General features: G+C 39.9%; 2 protein-coding genes across 2 annotated transcripts in view; one reads left to right on the top strand and one right to left on the bottom strand.

The window, feature by feature from the left end:
• Positions 1–4,365: 4,365 nt before the first annotated feature.
• smim13 (small integral membrane protein 13) lies at positions 4,366–7,640 on the top strand. Its single transcript, XM_070922063.1, has 2 exons — positions 4,366–4,778; positions 6,210–7,640. The coding sequence occupies exons 1-2, from the start codon at positions 4,703–4,705 to the stop codon at positions 6,398–6,400; spliced, it is 267 nt and encodes an 88-aa protein (XP_070778164.1). The 5' UTR covers positions 4,366–4,702; the 3' UTR covers positions 6,401–7,640.
• Positions 7,641–13,870: 6,230 nt separating this feature from the next.
• nedd9 (neural precursor cell expressed, developmentally down-regulated 9) overlaps positions 13,871–21,849 on the bottom strand; it is a 31,426-nt gene continuing 23,447 nt past the window's right edge. Inside the window, exons 3-7 of the mRNA XM_070921532.1 lie at positions 20,245–20,343; positions 18,987–19,124; positions 16,050–17,225; positions 15,690–15,779; positions 13,871–14,891 (exon numbers count right to left, since the gene is read on the bottom strand). Of these exons, the coding sequence (XP_070777633.1) occupies positions 14,343–14,891; positions 15,690–15,779; positions 16,050–17,225; positions 18,987–19,124; positions 20,245–20,343 (2,052 nt within the window). The 3' untranslated portion in view covers positions 13,871–14,342. The remainder of the gene's footprint in view (positions 14,892–15,689; positions 15,780–16,049; positions 17,226–18,986; positions 19,125–20,244; positions 20,344–21,849) is intronic.

The following is a 21,849-nucleotide window of genomic DNA, read 5'->3' on the forward strand; positions in this document are numbered from 1 at the left end:
GTATTAAAATGTTCTGAGTGTTATACTAGTATATATAAATGGATTATTACTGATTACTACATTTATTGCTAAATTGAAGTATTTTGCACTTTGTTGGGTAGTTTAATCCGTAACAATGCATCATATTTTATAAGATCATTATACGTTTGGTATGAAAAATCTTAATGTGTAAAGTAACTATTGCTCTCAGATAAATGTAATGGAGTGGAGTAAAAGTATTAAGCGATATACAATGGAAATACTGAAGTCAAGTTCCTCATTGAGTAAATGTACTTAGTTATTCCACAACTGACTATATGCAAACTAGTTGAGACGTATATACATGTACTACAGTAGTTATGCAAAACAGGTTTGTTGTCTTTGCATAGCAGTGCTGTCTGTGTAACGAGTGCTCTGTAAAACATCTGTTGTGTGCCGACTGAACACAAGGAGTCAACAGGTCATCAGGTTAAAACAAACATTACGAGCTGTCAAAACTTGTTCTCCAACATAAAACCATTTTAGTATCATTTCTATCATTTACACAGAGACAAAAAAAGAAAAAGCTACGAGAAACCAAAGCAGGTTGTTCCAATTAAATCAGGTCAAACGCTTGTCGGAGGATCAGATAACGATCCGTTGACACAACATGTACAGAGGTGGTTTCATCAGTTCCTGACAACAAAAAAAGCTACTTCTTCTAAACATGACAAAAAAAACACTTAAATTTCCATTAAACCCATCCACAGTTACCACATACTGTGTGTGCATGCGGCAGGTGTTGAATATAATAGTGATTGCTTCATATATTGTTATACATTGAACATGTTTATTCATGGGACGCTTGGCAAACACAAACAACAAGCTGGAGGAAAAAAAACCCTCAAACATTGGGTCCAAAGATTTATGACTCAGTCACAGAAACAGTTTTGCATTAATGTGCTCTTACTGTGCTTTCCCTGCTTACGGTGCAATTTAATATTGACTCAATGCATATTAACACACACACACACACACGTACCTGAGAGAAGATGTGGAACAAGGAAATGTCTAATTAAACTGTGTAAAATTAGGTCACTACAGCAACAAACAGTGAAAGAAAAAGGAATTATTAATAAAAATATAGTAAAACATATACTTTTAACATGTTACATAAATATTTATGAATGCATAGAGGCCCATGTAAAGATGCAAAGTATATATAATAATACTGCAGTAATAATAATACATTTATTCAGGTACTGTACTTCTGTACTGTGTTCATGTACTTCCATTCTACTGTATTTCAGTGGTAAATAATGTACTTTTTACTTCCCTACATGTATTTTATAACTATAGTTACTAGTTACAGTACCTAACAGGGTTAGGGTCATATGCCTGTTTGCTTTTTAGTTGCTTGAGTTAGATGAGAAGATTGATATCACGCTAAATATGAAGCTACAGCCAGCAGCTGGTTAGCTTAGCTTAGCATAAAGACTGTAAAGAGGGGGAATCAGTTAGCCTGGCTCTTTCCAAAAGTAACAAAATCCACCTACCAGCACCTCTGAATCTTCTTTTAATTAATGTCAGGTTCATGATTAAAAGATCTTTAACTTAACCGAGCCAAACCTTCACCACAGCGCTGTCAAGTCATAAAACAGGTTTTCGTTGTTTCATTGGAGAACTTGTCCCCCAACACCTGCACTCTCTGCTCTAAGAGGGGATCTGTTTGCAGGCAGAGGAACACTTAATGCTACCAATAACTCACTAAACATATGTGCATGGGAGTATCGCATTCATATAGACTTGTGAACGTTTCCTTAAATTAAACCCACTGATAACAACTGTTGTAATGCAACTTTAAATCACTCTCTCACAGCTGATAATCTACAAATGAGTTGTATCTGCAACCAATCAGTTAGTCAGCTATCAGTTAAAATGTCCTTTGAAAGTGTCCCTGCAGATATCGCAAAACATATCTGACACCCAAATATGCGAATACCAGTCAACACTGTAAAAGTGAAACGCCCCACTTTCCCCGGAAAAGACGAGGTTCTTGGAAAGAGAGACGATATGAGAGAAGTGACACCAAACCACGTGTTTTTTTGTATGATTTTTTTTTTTTAAACAGGCCGGCTCTCTCTGTTCTCCAACCTAGATTAAGATATCGGTTATAAACACACAAACTTTGAAACTAATAATCCAAAATCTGAGAATAACAATCCTGTAGGTAAAAAAACTCATATGAAACAAAGAAAAGAGTCCTGAGGGCTTTCAGGTATAAAGGCTGGACAGGAAGGCTGAGTACATTTGGACACCTTGTACTCAGACGTGTTTTAAATGCCATCTTGAAGCATGACTCATGTCTGTGCCTTAACATAATATGCAAATACTGAGGCTGGTTTATTGAAAGGATACGCTCGACTGAAAGTATGCACAAGTCAAGACATGATGTGCTGTTCCTAGATGTCAGCAGAGGTGGAAGAAGTATTCAGATACTTTAAGTGACAATACCACAGTGTAGAAATACTCTGCTACGAGTAAAAGTCCTGCATTTAAAGTACATTAGCAGTATTAGCATCAAAATATACTTCACGTGCCACAAGAAAAAGTACTCCCAATGCAGAATGGCCCATTTCAGAATAATGTTTATTATATTATTGTATTATAATTATTGATGCATTCATGTGTGCATCACTTTAATGTTGTAGCTGGTAAAGGTGAGGCTTATTTTAGATATGTTATATTACTACTGGGAGTGAATGACAGGGTGACATGGACGTGTACACATTATATACATATACTCTTGAAGGTCACTTCCTGTCATGTCTCAGCAGTGTTGTGAACTTGTGAAGGTACAAAATATAAAGAGGACGTCCACAGCCGCATTCCTGCCGGACCATTGGACCACATGTGTCTCCAGATGAGTCACTTCTTGTCATCAGCTGTTTTATCTGCTTCACAGCTTCGTTTAAAAACTGTTTAACTGCAGCTTCCTGTGTAACTTCACACAGTCCAGCTCAAAAGGGCCTGACGATGACAACATTTGTGGAAAGTCTCTAGTTGTTCATCAGCTGTGCAGCGTCACAATACAGGAACACATCAGCTACACCCATAAAACTTCTGTTGCTAGAAAATGGATTATTGTCTGGAGACAAACAAACTTCTACTTGATTGACGACTCATCAGCTCACAGACGTGTGAGAATGACTCCTCCTGCTGGACTCATAAATAAATACTACAGTGCTTTCATACATTGTGGATTCAGTAACAGTGAAGAAGTTAATTGTGGGAATTTCACTGAAAAACAAAGTGGAAGACTAAAAACTAAATATGAAGATCTCATGTTGTAAATCTGAAATAGAATCATTATTACTTGTTTTTAACTGCAAACGTTGGTACATTATTAGTTTCCTGTTGCTTTGGTGAACTTACTTTGTCTGTTTGGGAAATATCACATTAACTGTATGTCAACTTCACACTTTTTCTCAACTGATGTGAAATACTTTTATTGCGTCTTGAAAAGATTTCTGTTACATAGAATCACGAATAACTGCCATTCCTCTTGAAGCCATTGCGAAATTGTGATATTTTGTTTTATCATTTATTTTTATGTGTGCTGATTTGCACATCTGCATTGTTGTGTCTGCAAAGTTTTAAGAGAAAGAGTTAATGTAATCTATTTTTACATCAAACGCAAAGTGGGTGGCTGCAGGGAGATCTCGTAAAGGGAGATAAAGAAGAGATTAATAAGAAGGATGTGAGGGAGTCACAGCAACCAAAAGGACAACGTTGATGCTGCCACAAGACTCTGCATCAAACAGGGCGGTACAACTACTACTACTAATACGTTCAGTAGTAGGAATATTATCTTTTTACATAGTCTTTCTTTTATGTCCCTACATCATGTGTGTTAGCAAGTTATGTAACATTACTATCACACACAATATATAGTATGTACTTTGTGTTTAGAGTAAATGGAGAAATTAAAACTCACCTGGAAGAAAACTTGAAGTAGTGGTGTACTTCAGCCTCTTGTGGCCGAAAAAGGTATTACAACAACAAATACTTAAAAACGTTTTTTCACCTGTCAAAACTTCTTCCCCCTGTTTTCACCTGTTCTTAAGTCACAAACACAGGAGAGAAAACAATTTAGATCAGACATAGAAAATGGATTACCAGATTTTTTTTCTCACTTGCCTCTCGGGGCCTCCATAGAAAGCATGTTACATGGAACAAGCTGCAGTTAAAACTCAAAGAAGAAGAAGAAGAAGAAGAAACTTCACTACCCGGAAGTCAAATTGAGTTTGCGCAGCCGCAGTTTGGGTCGGTTTCATGACGCTGATTTTGTGGTCTTAACCCAGTTACTGTACTCCTCTGTCTCGTCTGTGAGAACTAGCAAATACATGTTGCAGTAATGTTGCACACAGAGGAAGGACTTTACCCTGATGTGTCCAGCTAACGTTAGCTAATGTTACAGCCCTCCCTCGGCTTGTTTGCCTACTGCGGCTCCGTTTGCCAACCTGCTAGCTAACCAGCTAGCTAGCCACACGGTAGCAAACAGGCTGGTGTGAGTTTTGCGATGTGCCGCTGTTTGTTTTTCTCCCTGTCGTCTCGTCTCGGCTAGCTATCTAACTCAGCTGCCAGGCGGCTAACCTAGCTACATCCCCGTGTGGGGTAGAAGCAGAAAATAACACCGCGTCCGTCTCCTTATGCTGTTGTCGCTATCAAGTGTCCAGCTAAGATGTGGCAAAGTGTCGGGCTCACACTGCTGGTCATTGTGGCCACACTTGTCTGTGCGCTGCTCTTCATGCTGTTCGGTGAGTTTAAAGAAAATAACCTTTATGAGTTACTTACATAACTCGCTAACTCCCGAAGCCATTTTGTAACTGCTTCAACTGTTGTCATCGGATTTATTCAGTTAGCAGGGACTCTAAATTGCCTGCTAATAAGACCTGCAATAGCCGATACATTAGCTGAATGATTCGGTGTAAAATTAATTTATCTCATATAGGAATAGTTAAATGTAGTTAAATGTCCACCTATTCCTTTAAAGTTGTCCTGTATGGCAGGTCAGAGTGTATTGAATGTCTTCAAGTAAGGTGTTTCTATTTTTATCACGCGCAGAGGAGTCAGATAATAAACATGGCTGTTTGTTTACTGCTCCTCTGCTGAGGGCTGCATGTGTCTGTCCACTCAGTCCCGCACAGAGCCAGCACTGTATGTTGTCCACCTGTCCCTCCTCTGCCTACACCTGGTCCAGGTGGACAGATGGAAAGATGGAAAATAAGAAATGTTGGAGTTCGACTAACCCCAGTTTGTGCCTCTAATGTAAAACCATTACTGGTACTTTGAAGTAGAGTCTCTTTTGCAGTGCAGAAGTATTCAAAGTATTTACTAAAGTAAAAGTAGCAATACCACACTATGAAAATACTCCATTATAAAGTCTTTCATTCAAAATGTTACTTAAGTAAAAGTCAGTGTTGTATCATTATTATTGATGTATTAATACGTATGTAAGCAGGACAACTAATGGAGTTGGTTGAGGTGGAGCTAATTTTAACCACTTCATATGCTGTTGGGTTGTTTGATCTATAACAATACATCATATTTTATAAACCTGTTTTTCATTTAAAATATTAATCTGAAAAATAATTAGCAACTATAGCTGTGCCATAAATGTAGCAGAGTAAAAAGTACAATATTTCCCTCTGAAATGTAGTGGAGTGGAAGTATGAAGTAGAATAAATTGGAGTTCCTCAAAACTGTAAGACAAAAAAAGTACATTTTTAATCAATTTTTCAAGTTACAACTCTATTTTCTATCCAGGTAGCCGTACATTACATATCTCCGTGCTCGTTTTGTATTACAGAAGAAAAATATAAATGCGCCATTTTGTATGAAAATATAAAATAATAAAAAGTAACATCAATATAGACAAATATTGCATATAATATATATTTTTTCATTTTGGTTAATGTGCAAATTGAGTGAAGATGTGTCATTTCAGGCTGCCGTCTTTGAGTTAAAGTAGTATGTTTTCACTCAGGTGGTTAGAAGAGTATTTCAGGTTTTTTGAAATATTTCAAGTGTTGTTAAATGACCTTTTGGGATTTTCAAAGATAATGGGCATTTATTTTTCAGAAGAACACGTTAATACATGTGAGGCACAAATGGGGACTTGAGCACCTCTTGTTTAATGAGAGCCTTTTTATTACGCCGGTAAATATTCTTTCTTTACCCCCCCCCAGGTTGGTATGTAGTCTGGCAGCTCTTCCTGTCCAAGTTCAAGTTCCTGCGTGAACTTGTCGGGGACGCTGGCACCCCGCAGGCCGAAACGCAGCCGTCCGAAACTAAGAGTGAACGCACTGCTAACGCCCCGACACGAAATCGACCCAGGACCGCACGCCAAAGAGTCGCCTCTTCAGAAAGCACTTCGTAGATGATCCAGACAGCCACTGTGTACCCTTCACATCCACTCATGAAACCTCTGACACCATGACTGCTCGTCAGCCCTCTACAAACATCGTGTGTGACGATCACAGATGCTTCCCGCTACACAAGGACCTTGTGGACACTCAGCTGTCAGCCCTCCTCTTCACCGGGACACTTTAAACTGACCAGGCAGATCTCCTGGTTTCAAAGGGAAAAGCCATTTACGTACATTACTGTCCATTTCTTTATGCCACCTGCTCACGTGTTTTAATTATGTACAGTCATTATGTTCTGAGCAGTGAATCTAAAGCTCCACTCACAGTCCTCCTGGGATCCTGTAATAGTGACGGCCAGCTTTCGTGAGCGGCCACGCTGCTTCCTGCCACCTATGTGGAGTATAAAGACGCTCCATCACACACAGAGAGATGTTATTCTCTTATGTACATGTTTTAAACTTGTGTTTTTAACAGAACTAAGTCCTACTTTTGAACAAAGTAGGCAGATATCTGTTCAAAAACTATCTTTACGTCATTTCAACAACGTAAGAAAAACTGAAACAGTGATTTGTACGACTGACAATTTTATTATCTTTAAAGCGTAGCAAAGTGCAATGAAAGGAATGTGTATGCTGTCGTGTTGTTGTTTCTTGCACAGTATACTCTACATATTATGGACTACCATCCAGCAGATAACGGCCCAAAAGCCTCTGAGGAAGATGACACCTGACACGGCTTCATTCCAGTAAAATATGACATTTTTCTTGCAACTTCTCCTTCACCTTCTCCTTTTTTTTTATAGATTCATACTTGAGAGTCAGGAGAAAGTTTCAAGGACTGTTGGTGTCTTGGAGCCCTGAAACGAGGCTCTCTGCTGCCCGAGCGGTGTCTGAACCCCCTCCTGTTCCCTGTGCCTCCGTCTGCACCAGTGCCTGTCTACATGGCATCCACTGTTTGTTACATGGCCTCCTTTAGTAAAGCTGACAGGAGCTTGTTTTCCATTACAGTGCAAATCAAAAGCTGACCAGAGCCTAGTTAATATTTATGTAATATTCCCCCTCCAGGTATAAGTCATGTAACTCTCGCACATTTTCTTCTTCTTTGGTGGAGCAGTAGCTTAAAATAAATAATGCCATAAATATGTTGAGCACTGACCTGTTTTTTGGGAAAAAGTCACTCTGGAGGAAATGTGTTTGATGGTTTAAAGTACTTTGTTTATATTAGTTATAAACTCCCTGTGTAATAAACATACAAAACACTTAATAAACTGCCTCATTCTATATACGCACACGTGGAAATAAATATGCATTAGCCATTTGGAAAGTCATTGAAATGAATCACTTCAACTGCTTTGATAATCGACTAATCGTTTGTCATTTTTTGAATAAAACGTTCAGATATTCTTTTATTTAAGATTCTCAAATGTGGGATTTGGCAGCTTTTTCTCATCTTGATTTTACAGTAAATTGAATATCTTTGGGTTTCGAACGGTCAGTCGGACAACACAACACATCACGTAGCGCTCCGGGAAGTTGTGACGGGCACTTTTAACAGTTTTCTTATGTTTTATAGATCCAACGATTAATAGAGAAAATAATCCGCAGATTAATCGATTAAGAAAATCATCCTTATAGTGAGTTCAGACAGAAGGCGAAGTGCTCATTTGCCCCAAACAGCCAATGTACCGACTACTAATTGTACGACTAATGTACAATTTTGAGGTACTTGTACTTTACTTGAGTATTTCCATTTTATGCTGTTATACGTCTGCTCCAATACAATTCAGAAGCAAATATACTTATCCAAAATATAACTAATCTTCATCAACAATCAGCTAATTTATGTATTATTATACATTAAGCTTATCAAGCAACATATAAAGTAATTAATTGTTCTGAAATGGGCCGATATGCATAATGAGTATTTGTGTATTGTAAGTGTTTTTTGACCTTAATACTGAAAATGTTCTTCTAAATTTTGAATTCAGGACTTTTACTTTAGTATTTTCTGTTTCTCTGACATCCTAGTGTTTGAACACAAGGTGGCAGTATCACACTGACAGCAACCAAACAGACTTCAAGGAAAACTCTTCACAACTGAGAGAAATAGTTGTTTGGTCTATTCAGTATTTGTGAGTATGAATCCATGTGGATAAAGAACAAAATCCTCATTTGAAGATGTGGTTCAACTTAAAACTGGACCATCAAGTGTGAAGACAAGTAATAAATACATGTTATTAATTAATAATAGTTTATTTGTCTAGTTTTCATCAGTGAAGGGTTCATGAAGTTTGTCCAATACTCTGAAACAAACAGTGCAGCTGTTTTGTTTTTGAGTGGAATTCACAAACAAAAACAGATGCTAAAACATACAAAAATAAAACACTAAAAATAAAACAAATACTAACAGAAAAACACATGTCCTGATGAACTCCTCTGCTAACCCTTTCAGCTCTGCAGGCTGATTTCAAATTACTGCCATGAATTAATGTCCCAGAACTCAACGCAGTGAATTAATCTACTGCATTTATAATCTGATTGAGTTTAAAGGACAATTTTAGTCTTTGATGAGGGTTAATCCATTTCAGCCTCGAGGCTCATTAGCTTATTCCTAAGCTGCTCGTAGTTAGTACAATGCAAAGATGCAATGATTGTGGCTGCAGACGTGCAGCACAGTGAGCTCTGAAGCATAAATACAGAATTATTTCTTACATTTTGAGAAACAGAAGGGTAAAGCAGGATGTTAAATATCCTACTGACACTTTTTAAAGTTCAAATGTATTGAATCACCTCAGAGCTTGTGGTTTTTTAGACCCTTTTCTGTGTTTTCTGTCTCTGTCAGCTCTTGTTGGAAAGTAACTAAATACATTCACTCAAGTACTGTACTGAAGTACAGTTTTGATGTACTTGTACTGTGCTGAGTGTTTCCATTTCATGCTACTTTATAGAGGTAGACATTGTACTTTTTCCCCTACTACATGTATCTGACAGCTGTAGTTACTTTGCAGATTGAGATTATTAAAACAAAATATAATCAAATACATTATCATATATTATAAAAGACCCAGCAGTTTATACATTTACTAGCTGCAACAACATGAATGCATCAGTAATTATAATCCAATAATATATGTTATTCTGCATAATGAGTACTTTTAATTTTGGTACTTTAAGTATCTTGTAACAGAGTATTTCTACACTGCGGTGTTGACGGATCTGTGTATCCTCCACCTCTACAAGAACATAAATCTCATTAAATGCAAAGAAGAAATATTTAAAGTGCAGTAATTGCCACATTTCACTGTGGTATGACTCAAATGTTGAGAATCCACTCGTCCAGAATATCCTGAATCCATCATCTACTGGAAAACAGATGCAGAAAATTAAGAAACCACCCTTACAGTAAATTGACTTTGAGGCAAACCTTCACTCTTAGTTTTATTCATACTAATGATGCCACCTCTCCCTCAGATCTGGCTCAGTGTGTTTCTGCCTGCAGCTGGGGTCTTTTTTTTTTTGGGCCCTGCTGAGCTATGAAGCTGTAATTTCAGAGCCTGCAAATACTTTACAGGAAATGATTGTGGTAAGCCAAGGAAATGACATAGACTCTCCAGTGCTCCTTTAACTCTCTCTCTATATATATACAGCGGGAGCCAAGCTGAGCTCGCTGCTCCTGCTGTTGGCTGTAGGTATTGCACATTACCTCTCTGATGACCTTTCACTGTTTGTTCACTCAACAGACAGGTGAGCAGCTGACTTTGTGATTGCTGCTGCTGCTCTTGTATATCACTACAAATTTCCATCTCAGCAGTCCAACACCTGTTTGCTGTTTCTTGGCTCGACTAGACGGTATCTCATCGGGGAGCGTGGGGACAACTGCTCCAGGGGATTGAGCAAAATGCAGCTTCAGCTCCCTGTGTCTGCAGCACCTTGCATAGTTGTGCAATTGTGGTAAACCAAAGACATTTATGAGATGTTTGGCTCGCTGCCCCTAGTGACACACACACAGAAGCTGCTGCTGCTGCTGTTGAGTCCAGGACTTTGTGTTCTGGCCTGAGCTGATGTTTTAGAGCTGCCAGGACTAAAATAACTCATTGATTCATCAATCTCTCCCCAGGTGTCAAACATTAATCAGCCAGAAGCTATTTTCCTCACTTGTTTGGAGACACAAGATGTCCTGAGATGCTGCCACACGAAGGCAAAGCAACAGCTAAAAGAGAGTTTATCAAGTGAAAGCTAGCTGGTGAGAAAGCCATGGCTAGCCTTCGCTAAAGCTAAAACGAAATTTACTTATCGATTTTTCCATAGCTCTTATCTGTAATTGAAAAATATAAATTATTTTGATGGACCAACATCTTAGTAATTAATTTTGTATTACACATAAATGAGGCAGTAGGAAAATCCAATCATGATGGAGAAACAAACCCAGCTAATCTCCAGCTAAAGTTAACGAGCTAGCTAAGTAGCAGTAACTCTTTTGAATCCAGTGCACGACTGTGTGTTGTGGCCTGAGCTGATGTATTAGAGCTGCCAGGACTAAAATAACTCATTGATTCACCAATCTCTCCCCAGGTGTCAAACATTAATCAACCAGAGGCTATTTTCCTCACTTGTTTGGAGCCACAAGATGTCCTGAGATGCCATTGTTACTGCCACACAAAGGCAAAACAGCAGCTAAACAAAGAGAGCTAACTATAACACGTGACAGCTAGCTGGTGAGATAGCCATGGCTAGCCTTTGCTAAAGCTAAAACTAAATTTACTAATTGATTTTTGAATATCAATTCTGATGAGCTAACATCTTAGTTAATCTTTAGCTAAAGTTAACTAGTGAGTTAAGTAGCACTAACTGCCATCTTAGCTAAAGCTAAAACTAAATAGATTTTCCCTAGCTCTTATCTGTAATTGAAAATTATCAATTGATAATAATAATCGATGGACCAACATCTTAGTAATTCAGTTTGTAATTCAACATAACTAAATAAGTCGGTAGGAAAATCCAAACATGATGGAGAATAACCCCCACTACTAGCTTAGCAGAGAAGTAGCAGTAACTGCCATCTCAGCTTTTGTCTCTGGTGGAATTCATGCAGTTATGTGTGGTCAACATACCTTTAAGTCGCATATTGTAATGTATTAAATTGTATTGTATTTGGTTAATGACCAAATACCTGCAAAGCTATGACATGTCCATAAGCCTCAGCTGTACTTGATGCTTAGTACTAATTAGCATGCTAACATGCTAAACTAAGGCGGTGAACATGGTAAACATTATGCCTGCTTAGCATCAGAATGTTAGCATTGTCAATTACTTTTATATGTATATATAGCATGCTGATGTTAGCATTATCTCAAAGCACCACTGTGTACAGCTGAGCTGCTAGCATGGCTGTTGACTTAGTCTTGTTAGGTATTATGTAGGTTCTGGAAATTCATTTTTTGGATAAAATAATCAGCCTAAAAAGGCATAAAATGGAGGCATTAAACCTTTCTATCTGTTACTCAGTTTGCCAGCCAGCCTGAAAACCTAATGTCCTTTTTTATGTCCTTTTTTATGTAGTTTCTGCTCTCTGCTCTCTTTGCAGAGCAGGAGACAGACTTGTAAGATTTGTAAGACTGGCATCTCCTGATTTACTGAGTCTCTATGGGTTAGATGGGAACCCTTTTTAAAGTCATTGCAAATGCCTTTCTTTCTCATCTCCCTGGAGAGCGCAGAGAGGAATGCAGTGAATAATAAAAACAGTTAGATTGGTTGTAAGTGCCAGCCTGTGTGAGCTCGAAGGATTTTTAATGAGATTTTCTGATTGCGAGCTGAAGGGTGGGGGTTGGAAGTCTCACTGTGGTCATGGGCATCTCTTTCTTCACACAGTCCCATAAAGCAGCTTCTCCACAGGGAGATACTACATTTCTCTCAGAGTGTAATGAAAGAGAGGAAAGATGGGAAGGTGAAGATGAGGAAAACACTAAGGCACACCCAAACCTCCAACTTTATGTTCCCAAACTGCAGCAGATGCTCCATCTTTCTATACATTTGATCAATTGACTTCACTTTGAACCAGAGAAAATGTGCTGTAGCTGATAGGGTCACTCTGAAAAACATGTTTCTCACGGTCCAGAGAACATATGTAGCAGCGTCTCGTCCTTTCCTTGCCCCTCATTAATCTCTCTGGGTGTCATATCTAATGTTCTGCAAGCAAAGTGAAGAAATGCTTGGCACGGGCACCTGATCCAGCAGCCGTGTCCTGCTCTCAGCCCCCGTCTTTAGCTAACCCCTTTTTAAGATTAGAGGGTAACTAACTCTGATCAGATATGACTTGAAATCAAAAATATCTCGCAGGGCTCCACGAGGATGTGATTGAGTTTGACGTTGGGTTACCGCAGTTACATAAAAATCTTAAAATCTGCAATATTTTATTTGCAAATGTGGTTATTTAATAACTGCTAAGTCATGCTCTGACTAAATTAACTCTTTATGTGAATTCTTTCTGAATTCTCTTTTCTCACCACTGAAATGGTGCCATCACATTATCTTAAAGAGATATTAAATGTACAAGATTCATATTTCAGTGTGAATGTTCATCCTTGACCTTCATCTGTGGATGAGGACCATGAGATGCAGTTACAAGCTCCAGAAAAACACAACAAATTAGATTATTTATTTATTCTAACTAACTCAAGGTCCACTTGTTAGCTTTTTTTTTTTGCCAGAGCTTGACATGACAACTGAGTAAACTCCGTCAGCTGATGAAGCTCATGGCACTATCAGTAGATGAAAACCATGAGATGCAGTTAAAAGCTCCAGAAAAACTAAACATATTAGTTATTAGTTTTGATTGTTTAAAGTTCATTCTTGACCTTGGAAACAGTATTTTGACAAAAAAAACCTCTTAATTCAAGGTCCACTTACTCGCTTTTATAGACCATGATACAATTGAAAGCTCAGGAAAAAAAGCTAGTATGTCGACCTTGAGTGGATATTTTTTTTGTCACTACAAACTACCATTTCCACTCTCATGCTCAAATATAAATCTTGTGCAATACGTTTTCCCAGAGCTTTCAGCTGCATCTTGTGGTCTTCACCCAACAGAATAGGCTAGTCAGCTTTATACTACTTTGAATTTCAGTGTCCCATAACTGCCTATAGGGTGTTGAAAAAGTGTTCACCCTGACTTGACTACATTTCTGAGAGGAAATATTACATTTTGGCATGAAAACGATCAATATTTATAGAATTCAATTGGTATCACCTTGTGGCTTTAGTCCAAAAATATCAATCAATCAATTCAAACCCCATTTTGTTTAAATCCTATAAGGCCTATCGACTCTGATCTTTCCTAACATCCGAGATAATTTTTAAATTTTGTACTTTAAAGTAAAATTATAATACAAATGACACCTTCCTCTGCCCTCTTCCTCCTCTCTTGGGAGTTTCTCTTTTACTAAAACAAATCTGTTATGTCAGAGAAATTAATCGACACAGTCACATGGTTAAGAGCAATCCTTTACTTTGTGGAGAGCTCCACACACACACACACACGCACACACACACACACACACACACACACATCGACATTAACGTGATTTACAAGGAGATTTACTGTCACACCCAGCAGTAAGACACATCAACGACAATCTACAGGTAAAAATGGAAAAAAAACAGGACATCTCATAAGGTGCTTCATAATATGCGACAGGAATGTTATGAAAAACGTCTACATAATCCTACAGAGACACCAATACTGCAGCTACATATATATTCATACCATAATATAAAACAATCTACACAAAAATAGAGCAAATATTTACAGAACAGACTATTTACAACATCCAAAACAGGCTTAAAGATGAAGAGCAATATATATATAGATATATATACTGTAAATATATATATTTATGCTAGATTAATGTACACATGGAGTCTGTGGTGAAATGTACTGGAGCATCATGGGTGAAAATCACAAATTGGCCAATTGCAGCAACTGTTCTTTGAACTGCTGTGCGTGGTGTGAGAGATCAGTGACTCTGTCCACCATCTCCTGGATGGCAGCAGTGTTCGGGTAGTTCAGGGCGGCCGTTTTAGTCGCAGCCACCACCGTCTTTAACAAGTCGCACAGCACGTTGCTGGAGTTCATCACCCTGTTGGCCACCTCGGGAGCTGCGGCCTGCCTGGACAGAGTGTCTCCGATGAAGACCAGTTTGTGGGCGCTGAGGATGACGAACTTGCTGTGCGCCACGAAGATACGCGGCGGCTGCCCGGCGCTGACGCAGCCGAAGAAGGCGTCCACGGCGCTGAGGAGCGTGACGAAGTGCTGCTCACACTGCTCCGAGTAGAAGCTGAGCAGCTGGCGGTCCCGGGCACAAACGTGGGTGGAGGGGGACAGGGAGGAGGACGAGTCCGAGGGGGGGGCCGAGGTTACGCCCGAGTGTTGGTGTGAGATCCACTGTGTGATGTCGTTCTCCACGGGTTTGATCACTTCCTGCTCCAGCTTCTTGAACTGATTGATCTGTGAAGGGTGACAAAACTTAAATTATTTTCTGAGCTTGTTAACGTGTTCGATAACGTTCTGATGTTACTGAGATAATCATGTGAGGTCAAGCTTTGCGAAGGTGCATCTAAGATTGAAATTCTGCTATAGGACACACAAAAAGACAAATCTGCTTCCAACTAGGACTGCAACTATTAGTCCATTAATCGATTGAAAGACACTATGTGGATGATCAATTAATCGTTTCAGTCATTTTTCAAGCAAAAATGTCAAATATTTGGTTCCAGCTTCTCAAATATGAGGAATTGGTACTTGTTTTTTTATCATATATGATAGTAAATGAAATCTTTTTTTTGGTTCTGGACTCTTACTTGAATAAAACAAGCAGTTTAAGGTCATCACTGGGAAGTTGTTTATGAACGATTAGTTGATCAATCGAGAAAATAATTGTTAGATGCAGCCCTACTTCCAACTGTCAAAACAGGAGCAAGGTAGTTATATGACTAAAATCTTAAGTATTTGTCTATAACAGTAAATATTAATGACTAAATAAGAAACAATCAAAGTCAAACTTAAAAACAACGTTTGTTCACCGTTTATTATTTATTAAGAGTTTAACCTCAAAACTCAGCTAACGTGAGTACAAGGAATCTACAAGGGTTCATCTGGCTGCAAAAAAGACTCCCTTTGGCCTGAGTTTTGTCCCAAAAAGTCAACAGCCGAGTGTATCTGATGGCATTGGAATGAATATATAAATATTTATGATGCATAATAGAGAAATCCTGTAGAGGTAGAAAGCGAAAGAGAAAGTCTCACCTGTTCCTGCCCCAGCTGGACTTGACTCTGCTTGATAATGTTCTCTTTGTCCAGCAGCTCCTTCTGCTGACGTTCGAAGTCGTCTTTGCCCTGTGGAGGACGACAAGTAGGTGAGAAAAGGCTTTCAATCGTACTCACACAGTTCGTGTTTCACCTTTGATACATCCCACATGAGTTAGACAAACTGTCTGTGGTATAAAGTCAGTGGAAATAAAGCAAATAAAAGGACTATGAAGGAGTTCGACAGAGATTATGAAACCTTAAGTCCTATATATAATATATGTAAGAATCTAAGGTTATCACAGAAACAAGACAAGTTACATATTTTTAGCCCGGACTTTTCTCACTCTGAGGATTTACCTGCAGATGAACATAATCGTAGTCCTCCATCCAGCTTTTCACACACTTCTCGCTGTTGTTCATGTTGTCTTTGTCTTGGCTGGAGGGCACGGGGAAGGGCTTGGTCTGGCCTCCGTAGTTGTCGTTATCAGAGGAGGGGGAGGTGAGCGGGTGGATCATGTTCTCGTCAGGTGTGCTCCCGATGGAGAAAGACCCGTCCATGTGCGTCCGCCTAAACAGCAGCTCGGCATTGCTGCCTATCGTGGAGGCCAGCTGCTTGGCGTCATCGGGAACAGTCCTGGAGACCATGACGAAGCGATCCAGGTCGTCGCTCTTGTTGTGGTGCTTGCCCGAAGACACTAGGGTGTTCACAGCCCAGCTGCAGTTCTCCAGGACTTGGTAGATCTGCAGGAGGATCTGCTGTGAATCCTCCAGGCGTCCCAGCTGCCTTCTCAGCTTACTGTGCAGGCTGGAGTCTGATAGAGCTGTGGCGTTCGCTGCAGCCCCTCTACCAAACACAACAAAGTCCCCCAGAGCAGCTCGGACCCTGTCCAGCACTGTGCGGACGTCGTTAGCGTGGCGCTCCATGAAGGGAAAAGTCCTCCAGTGAGGGGAAGCTGCCATTGAATGTAAACCCCCAACTGAGGCCTCCACTGCCTGCTGCAGGCGGTACAACCTCTGGACGGCAGCGTCCACGTCCAGAGCCAGGCGGCCCTCGGAGCTGGAGCCCGTGGAGGACGAGGAGGTGGACATGCTGCTGCGTGTGCTGCCGGTGCTGGAGAACGACAGGCGGTTCACGCCGTCCGTCACGTCTGCTACTGCACGAGCATCCTGAGCGGGGATGTCGTAGATGCCTTTGCTCCCGTCTCTGTCAGCGGGCGAGGTTCTGTGCTGCGAGGGCTGCATGCCCCGGGGGATGTCGTATATGTCCCTCTGAGACCCCGCCCCCGAATGAAGGGCGGGTGGAGGTACGTCGTAAATGCCTTCGTTGCCGTTGGTATTAGGGTGTTGGTGATGGGCAGGAGGCTCCACGCTGGGGGGGAAATCGTAATGCGACTGGGGGCTCTGTGTGGGCTTGGTGAGGACAGGTGGCGGTACGTCGTAGATGCCTTCCTGTTTGTGTTTGAGAGGCTGCGGGAAGTCGTAGTTTCCCTCCTGGAGGGCGGGGTTGGTCCTGCAGGGGGGCACCGAGTAGACCTGCATGCGAGGACAATCATTAGGTTAACATCCAGAGCAAATTCACAAGAACGCAACACGATCAGTGTGTTCAAGTTTGTTGAACATAACTTCTTCTTTGTCTTCTTTTTCTGTCCCAGACTCACAAAAGGTTCCTTTTCTTAAACACAACTCAAGTTTCTTATAATCATTCATCCAGAGGACTAAAAAGTGTAGCCCTTAAATCATCATCTTCATCTTCAATCTCACCTAAACCACATAACAAACAAAGTCTCTTCTCCTCAGGGACACCAGTAAACCTGCCTGTGTCTGTAACTAATGGCACCTGAACGTAGTTAAATCAGCAACATGTTTGTATTTAGGTTTGTGCCAAACATCCAAACATCAACAGACCCGCTTTCCTTGCAGATCAGGAACATGATGTACTTAAGTAACCAGGTTAATCAGAGAAATCAGGTTACGCAGGGTAATCAGAGTACACGTTTACATGCACTGTAATAACCTGGTTATTTCTCTGCAGCCCCCGGCCTTTTGAAACCACAGCTTTCTTATTTTAACTGCAGTCGAGACAGAAGCTGCAGACTGACAGAGCAGAGCATTTTCTCACGGTGCCATTGTGTCTGAATTTAACAAATAGCCAAATGTTCAGCGGTGGAAACCGACTTATTTAGACTTCTAGAGGATTCCTTTTCATTAGAAGCTACAGCTTTTTAGCCGGACTTTGGATTTAATTATTTAAAGTACAAAGACGCATCACTCCGTGTAATGGACTTTCCTTTCATTCAGTCTCTCTGCTGTTACTTTCCCTGCCTGCAGTCTTTTGTCGTGCACATGCATACTTGTAAATCAGAAACCTGGCTAAACATACACCTACACAAGAAATCGGCGTTCTCCGGGAGAAATCTAGGGAAGCCAGGTTTGTCTAATCTCTTGGACCGATTAGGAAAAACCAGTTTTAACGTTTACATGACATTTAGGAAATCAGCCCACTGGAAGAAGTCGACTGTAACCTGCTGAGTGCATGTAAACAGACTGAATGTCAGCTGGTTTTCACAGTTTGTGCAGCAGTACTGCAGTTAGAAAGAGAGGAAGTGAAAGACCTTCTGGCTTGTGCAGATACTATATTTGAAACCTCAAAGTTGCTGCCTTTGATTCCTTCCTCTAATGCAGAGTCAGGCTCGCAGCAAAGCTTTCAGCTCCACCTAACTTGACAGAGTCTGACGTTCACGGCACCGATGGGAACGCAGTGGGGTGAATAAAATGGTGGCCTGAAAGTGATTTCCATCAGCCTTGAAATGCACTCTTTACAGCTAGACGGGCCTGCCCAAAACTGTAATTAGGAGCGACGCAAATAACAGGTCCCGGCATATTTCAGGTTATTACAAACAAACTGATGGCGCTCTGCCTGGTCGGGTCTGGAAGTCTGGTGAAATCTTAGAGGGTCTGGAAAGAGAAGAGTTATGTCCTTGACTTTTTTTTTTTGTTTTTCCCCTGCTGGAGAGTTCAGACACAGAATCATACTCATGGCGTTTTGGTTTAACTCAACTGGCAGGCAAAGCTTTCATTTAGTGCAACCGCAAGAATGTCATAAATATGACGTTTGACGTATTATTCATTTATTACAGACAATTAAGAGAAATACTAGGAACCGTATCAATAAACGTAAAATAACATTTTCTGGTCATAAGCAGCTACCACTTCCTTAATTCAACTTTGTTTGACTGTCTGCTGTGCCCTCTCATTGTGGTGGAAGATTAACTAGTTGTTGAAAGTTTCTCTTACCCCTTGTGAAGAGGGAGGTATGTCATAAACGCCTTGTGTCCGGGGGTCCATTTGAGACGGAGGAACATCATAGACTCCTTGGTTTCTGGCAGCGCTGTGCTGACCGGGATACATCTGACCAGGTGGGATATCGTACACCTGAAACATAAGATAAACACCACATAAGGGATAAACCTCACACAAAACTTATAGCTTGAGTTATGGTCACGAAGAACTAGTTAGTTCTTTAAAAAACTGAATTGATTTTATTTATTTAAAGGTAAATTACAGACTTGGTAGAAGCTCCACTTGTTTTGCTTTAAATTAAGCAATATACCATCAAATTTGCTTTATTCAGTGGGTGAAACTAACATTGAAAAAAATACTGAAGGGTTTATCAGCTTAAGACAAGATGATAGGACAAAACTGTCAAGCATCCCTTCTGAGAAAATAGGGTCACTGCAGGGAACAGGATATGTGGTAGATTCAAATACAGAACAAGCTGAAGATCAAACAAACTGTTTTCTTGTTCTGACAAATACAGACCGCCTACTGTATTTGTCTCAAACTGTTCTCGCTGTCTGTTGACTTATTTATTAATTTTTTTACTGTTTCCCAAATAAAAGTTCAAAATAAAAATAAAAATCGCCGAAACTAACTCATTTGATCAGAAAATACCACACGGTACTAGTGTGTCTGCATGCTATACACTTTTTTGTAATTTTTTGATGTGTTTTTCAGTCTGTTCCAGGCAGCCATTGCCTTCCATTCATTCTGTTTGGTAGGAATATCATTTGGGTTATTTTTGAAAACATGTTTGAGTCGTGTAATCCACCACAGTGAAACTCAAATCTGCATTATTTTTTCTCTATAATGCAACTTTGGCAAAAATAAACACAGACTTAATGTAGACTACGATGATAACACAACCTGTGGATGCCTGAAAAGGTAGAAAACGTGCATTAAAGTTTTTAAAACATAGCAAAATGGTTAACTGTGATGTTAAGTATGTGAGATTTGCGGTAAATGGGCTAAAACATGCAAAGACTCTGGTATGATCCATTAAAATTAAAGTAACTTTCATGCACAATTTATTTTATTTGATAATTTTCTTTCCCTTTTGTTTATGATCACAATTAAGTTCTTTGGGAGTTTTTTTAGAATATATGTGGTTATTCACATTATTGGACTTACATTAGACTTTATTATTAGCTTTTTAAGTAGACAGAATAGGTCATGCTGGTAAACTGTGCATGCTGTGGGAACATGAGACACCTACCCCCTGTGATCTACTGGGTGGGACATCATAGAGGTCCTGCTGGTTGTGCTGGCCTGGGCTGTAGGTGTAGGATTGTCCCACTCTGGTCGGGGTCACCACCTGTCCAGTCACAGCAGGGGGAGAGACAAACAATCAGAGCTGCTGTCTAAAAAACGACACCTGGGGAACAGCAGTGTTCAAGACGAATACAAACTACAAACGCACTCCTCCTGCCACCCAGCTCTCAGACTTCCGTACATCTGTCCTCCTTCTCCTTTGTTTTTGCCTATTTTCAGTCCCAGTCCTCGAGTGACCCGGGGACAATAAGTGATTACAGTTGAGGCAGATATGTTCTGGCAGCACGGACGGACCAACATCCTCCCTGTTTCAGGCTATTTGTAAAGAACCCAGGAAACCAAAAGATAAACAGAAACCTGGAGCTGCAGAGCAACGAGTTCGACCTGGGACCATTTCCTGTCAGCTATATACCATATAGCATCTAATAACGGCAAAAATACCAAAATAAATCCTTTAACAGGGCTGTAACTGACAATTTTTTTTTTGACTTAAGCTATTACTTGTTTTGTCAATAAAATGTCAGAAAGTCTTTAAATGTCCGACCAACAGTAGCCCAATATATTCAATTTACAATGACTATTATTATTATTATTAGAGATAACAGAGTACAGCAGCAGATCCTGACACTCGAGAGGCTGGAACGAGCAAGCAATGTCTATCTAAAGTTTGCTAACTTAAGCTAGCTAACGTTAGCCCACGTTGGCTAGTGGTCATCCCAGACAATGTGAAGATGTACTGTAGCAGCATACTGAGTGTATGAAATTAAGCAAAATTAAGTTTTATTATTATGAGTTTAACATTTTGTTTCGTTTTAAAAGTCACACAGTCTCTCTTCAAAAGGCCTAAAACTTAAACATTAAGAGTACGAGAAAGAAATTCAACTTAAGCTAGCTAACATTAGCCCACATTAGCTAGTGGTCTTTCTTTCCAGAGTAATGCTGTATAGCAGTAAAACCTCTGCGGGTAGTGAATTAAGAAGATGTTTTATTGATTAGAAATTCAACTTTTAAGCATATTCAGGAATATTGTGTTTTTAGCCTAAAAGCTGAAATCTTAAGAACAAGAGAAAACTGTGAACACAGAACTAAAAACTGATGGGTTATATTTCAACCAAGGGAACAGACAGAAGTTCAACTAATAAAAACTATGCGGTTCAGTCGAGCAATAAAATGAACAAAAGTAAAACTTTAGCAGCACTTTGTGAAAACAGTAAGGAACTTTAAATCCATGCTTTTTAGCTAGCAAGGACTTCATCTGAACGGAAGATGATTTATGATTAAAAGGGTATTTGAGAAGAAGAGTTTTATCGCAGTTCTGGCTGGATTGTGAGTTTTTAAATCTCAGAAGCTGGTGAAGCAATCATTGTGTCATTGGTATTGATGAACAGCCCCGTTATAAACCCAGGGATTGTGTGCAGTAGGATTTAATACACCTTTAAAATATTTTACACTGTGGTGCAGACGGGGTACAGAATAATGGTGTGATTAATTACTGCTTGGAAAACAAAACACAAACACACACTGTTGGCTTCAGCTATGCCTGTGACAT

This window comes from Enoplosus armatus, chromosome 16 (genome assembly GCF_043641665.1).
Source record: "Enoplosus armatus isolate fEnoArm2 chromosome 16, fEnoArm2.hap1, whole genome shotgun sequence".
Classification (NCBI taxonomy): domain Eukaryota; kingdom Metazoa; phylum Chordata; class Actinopteri; order Centrarchiformes; family Enoplosidae; genus Enoplosus; species Enoplosus armatus.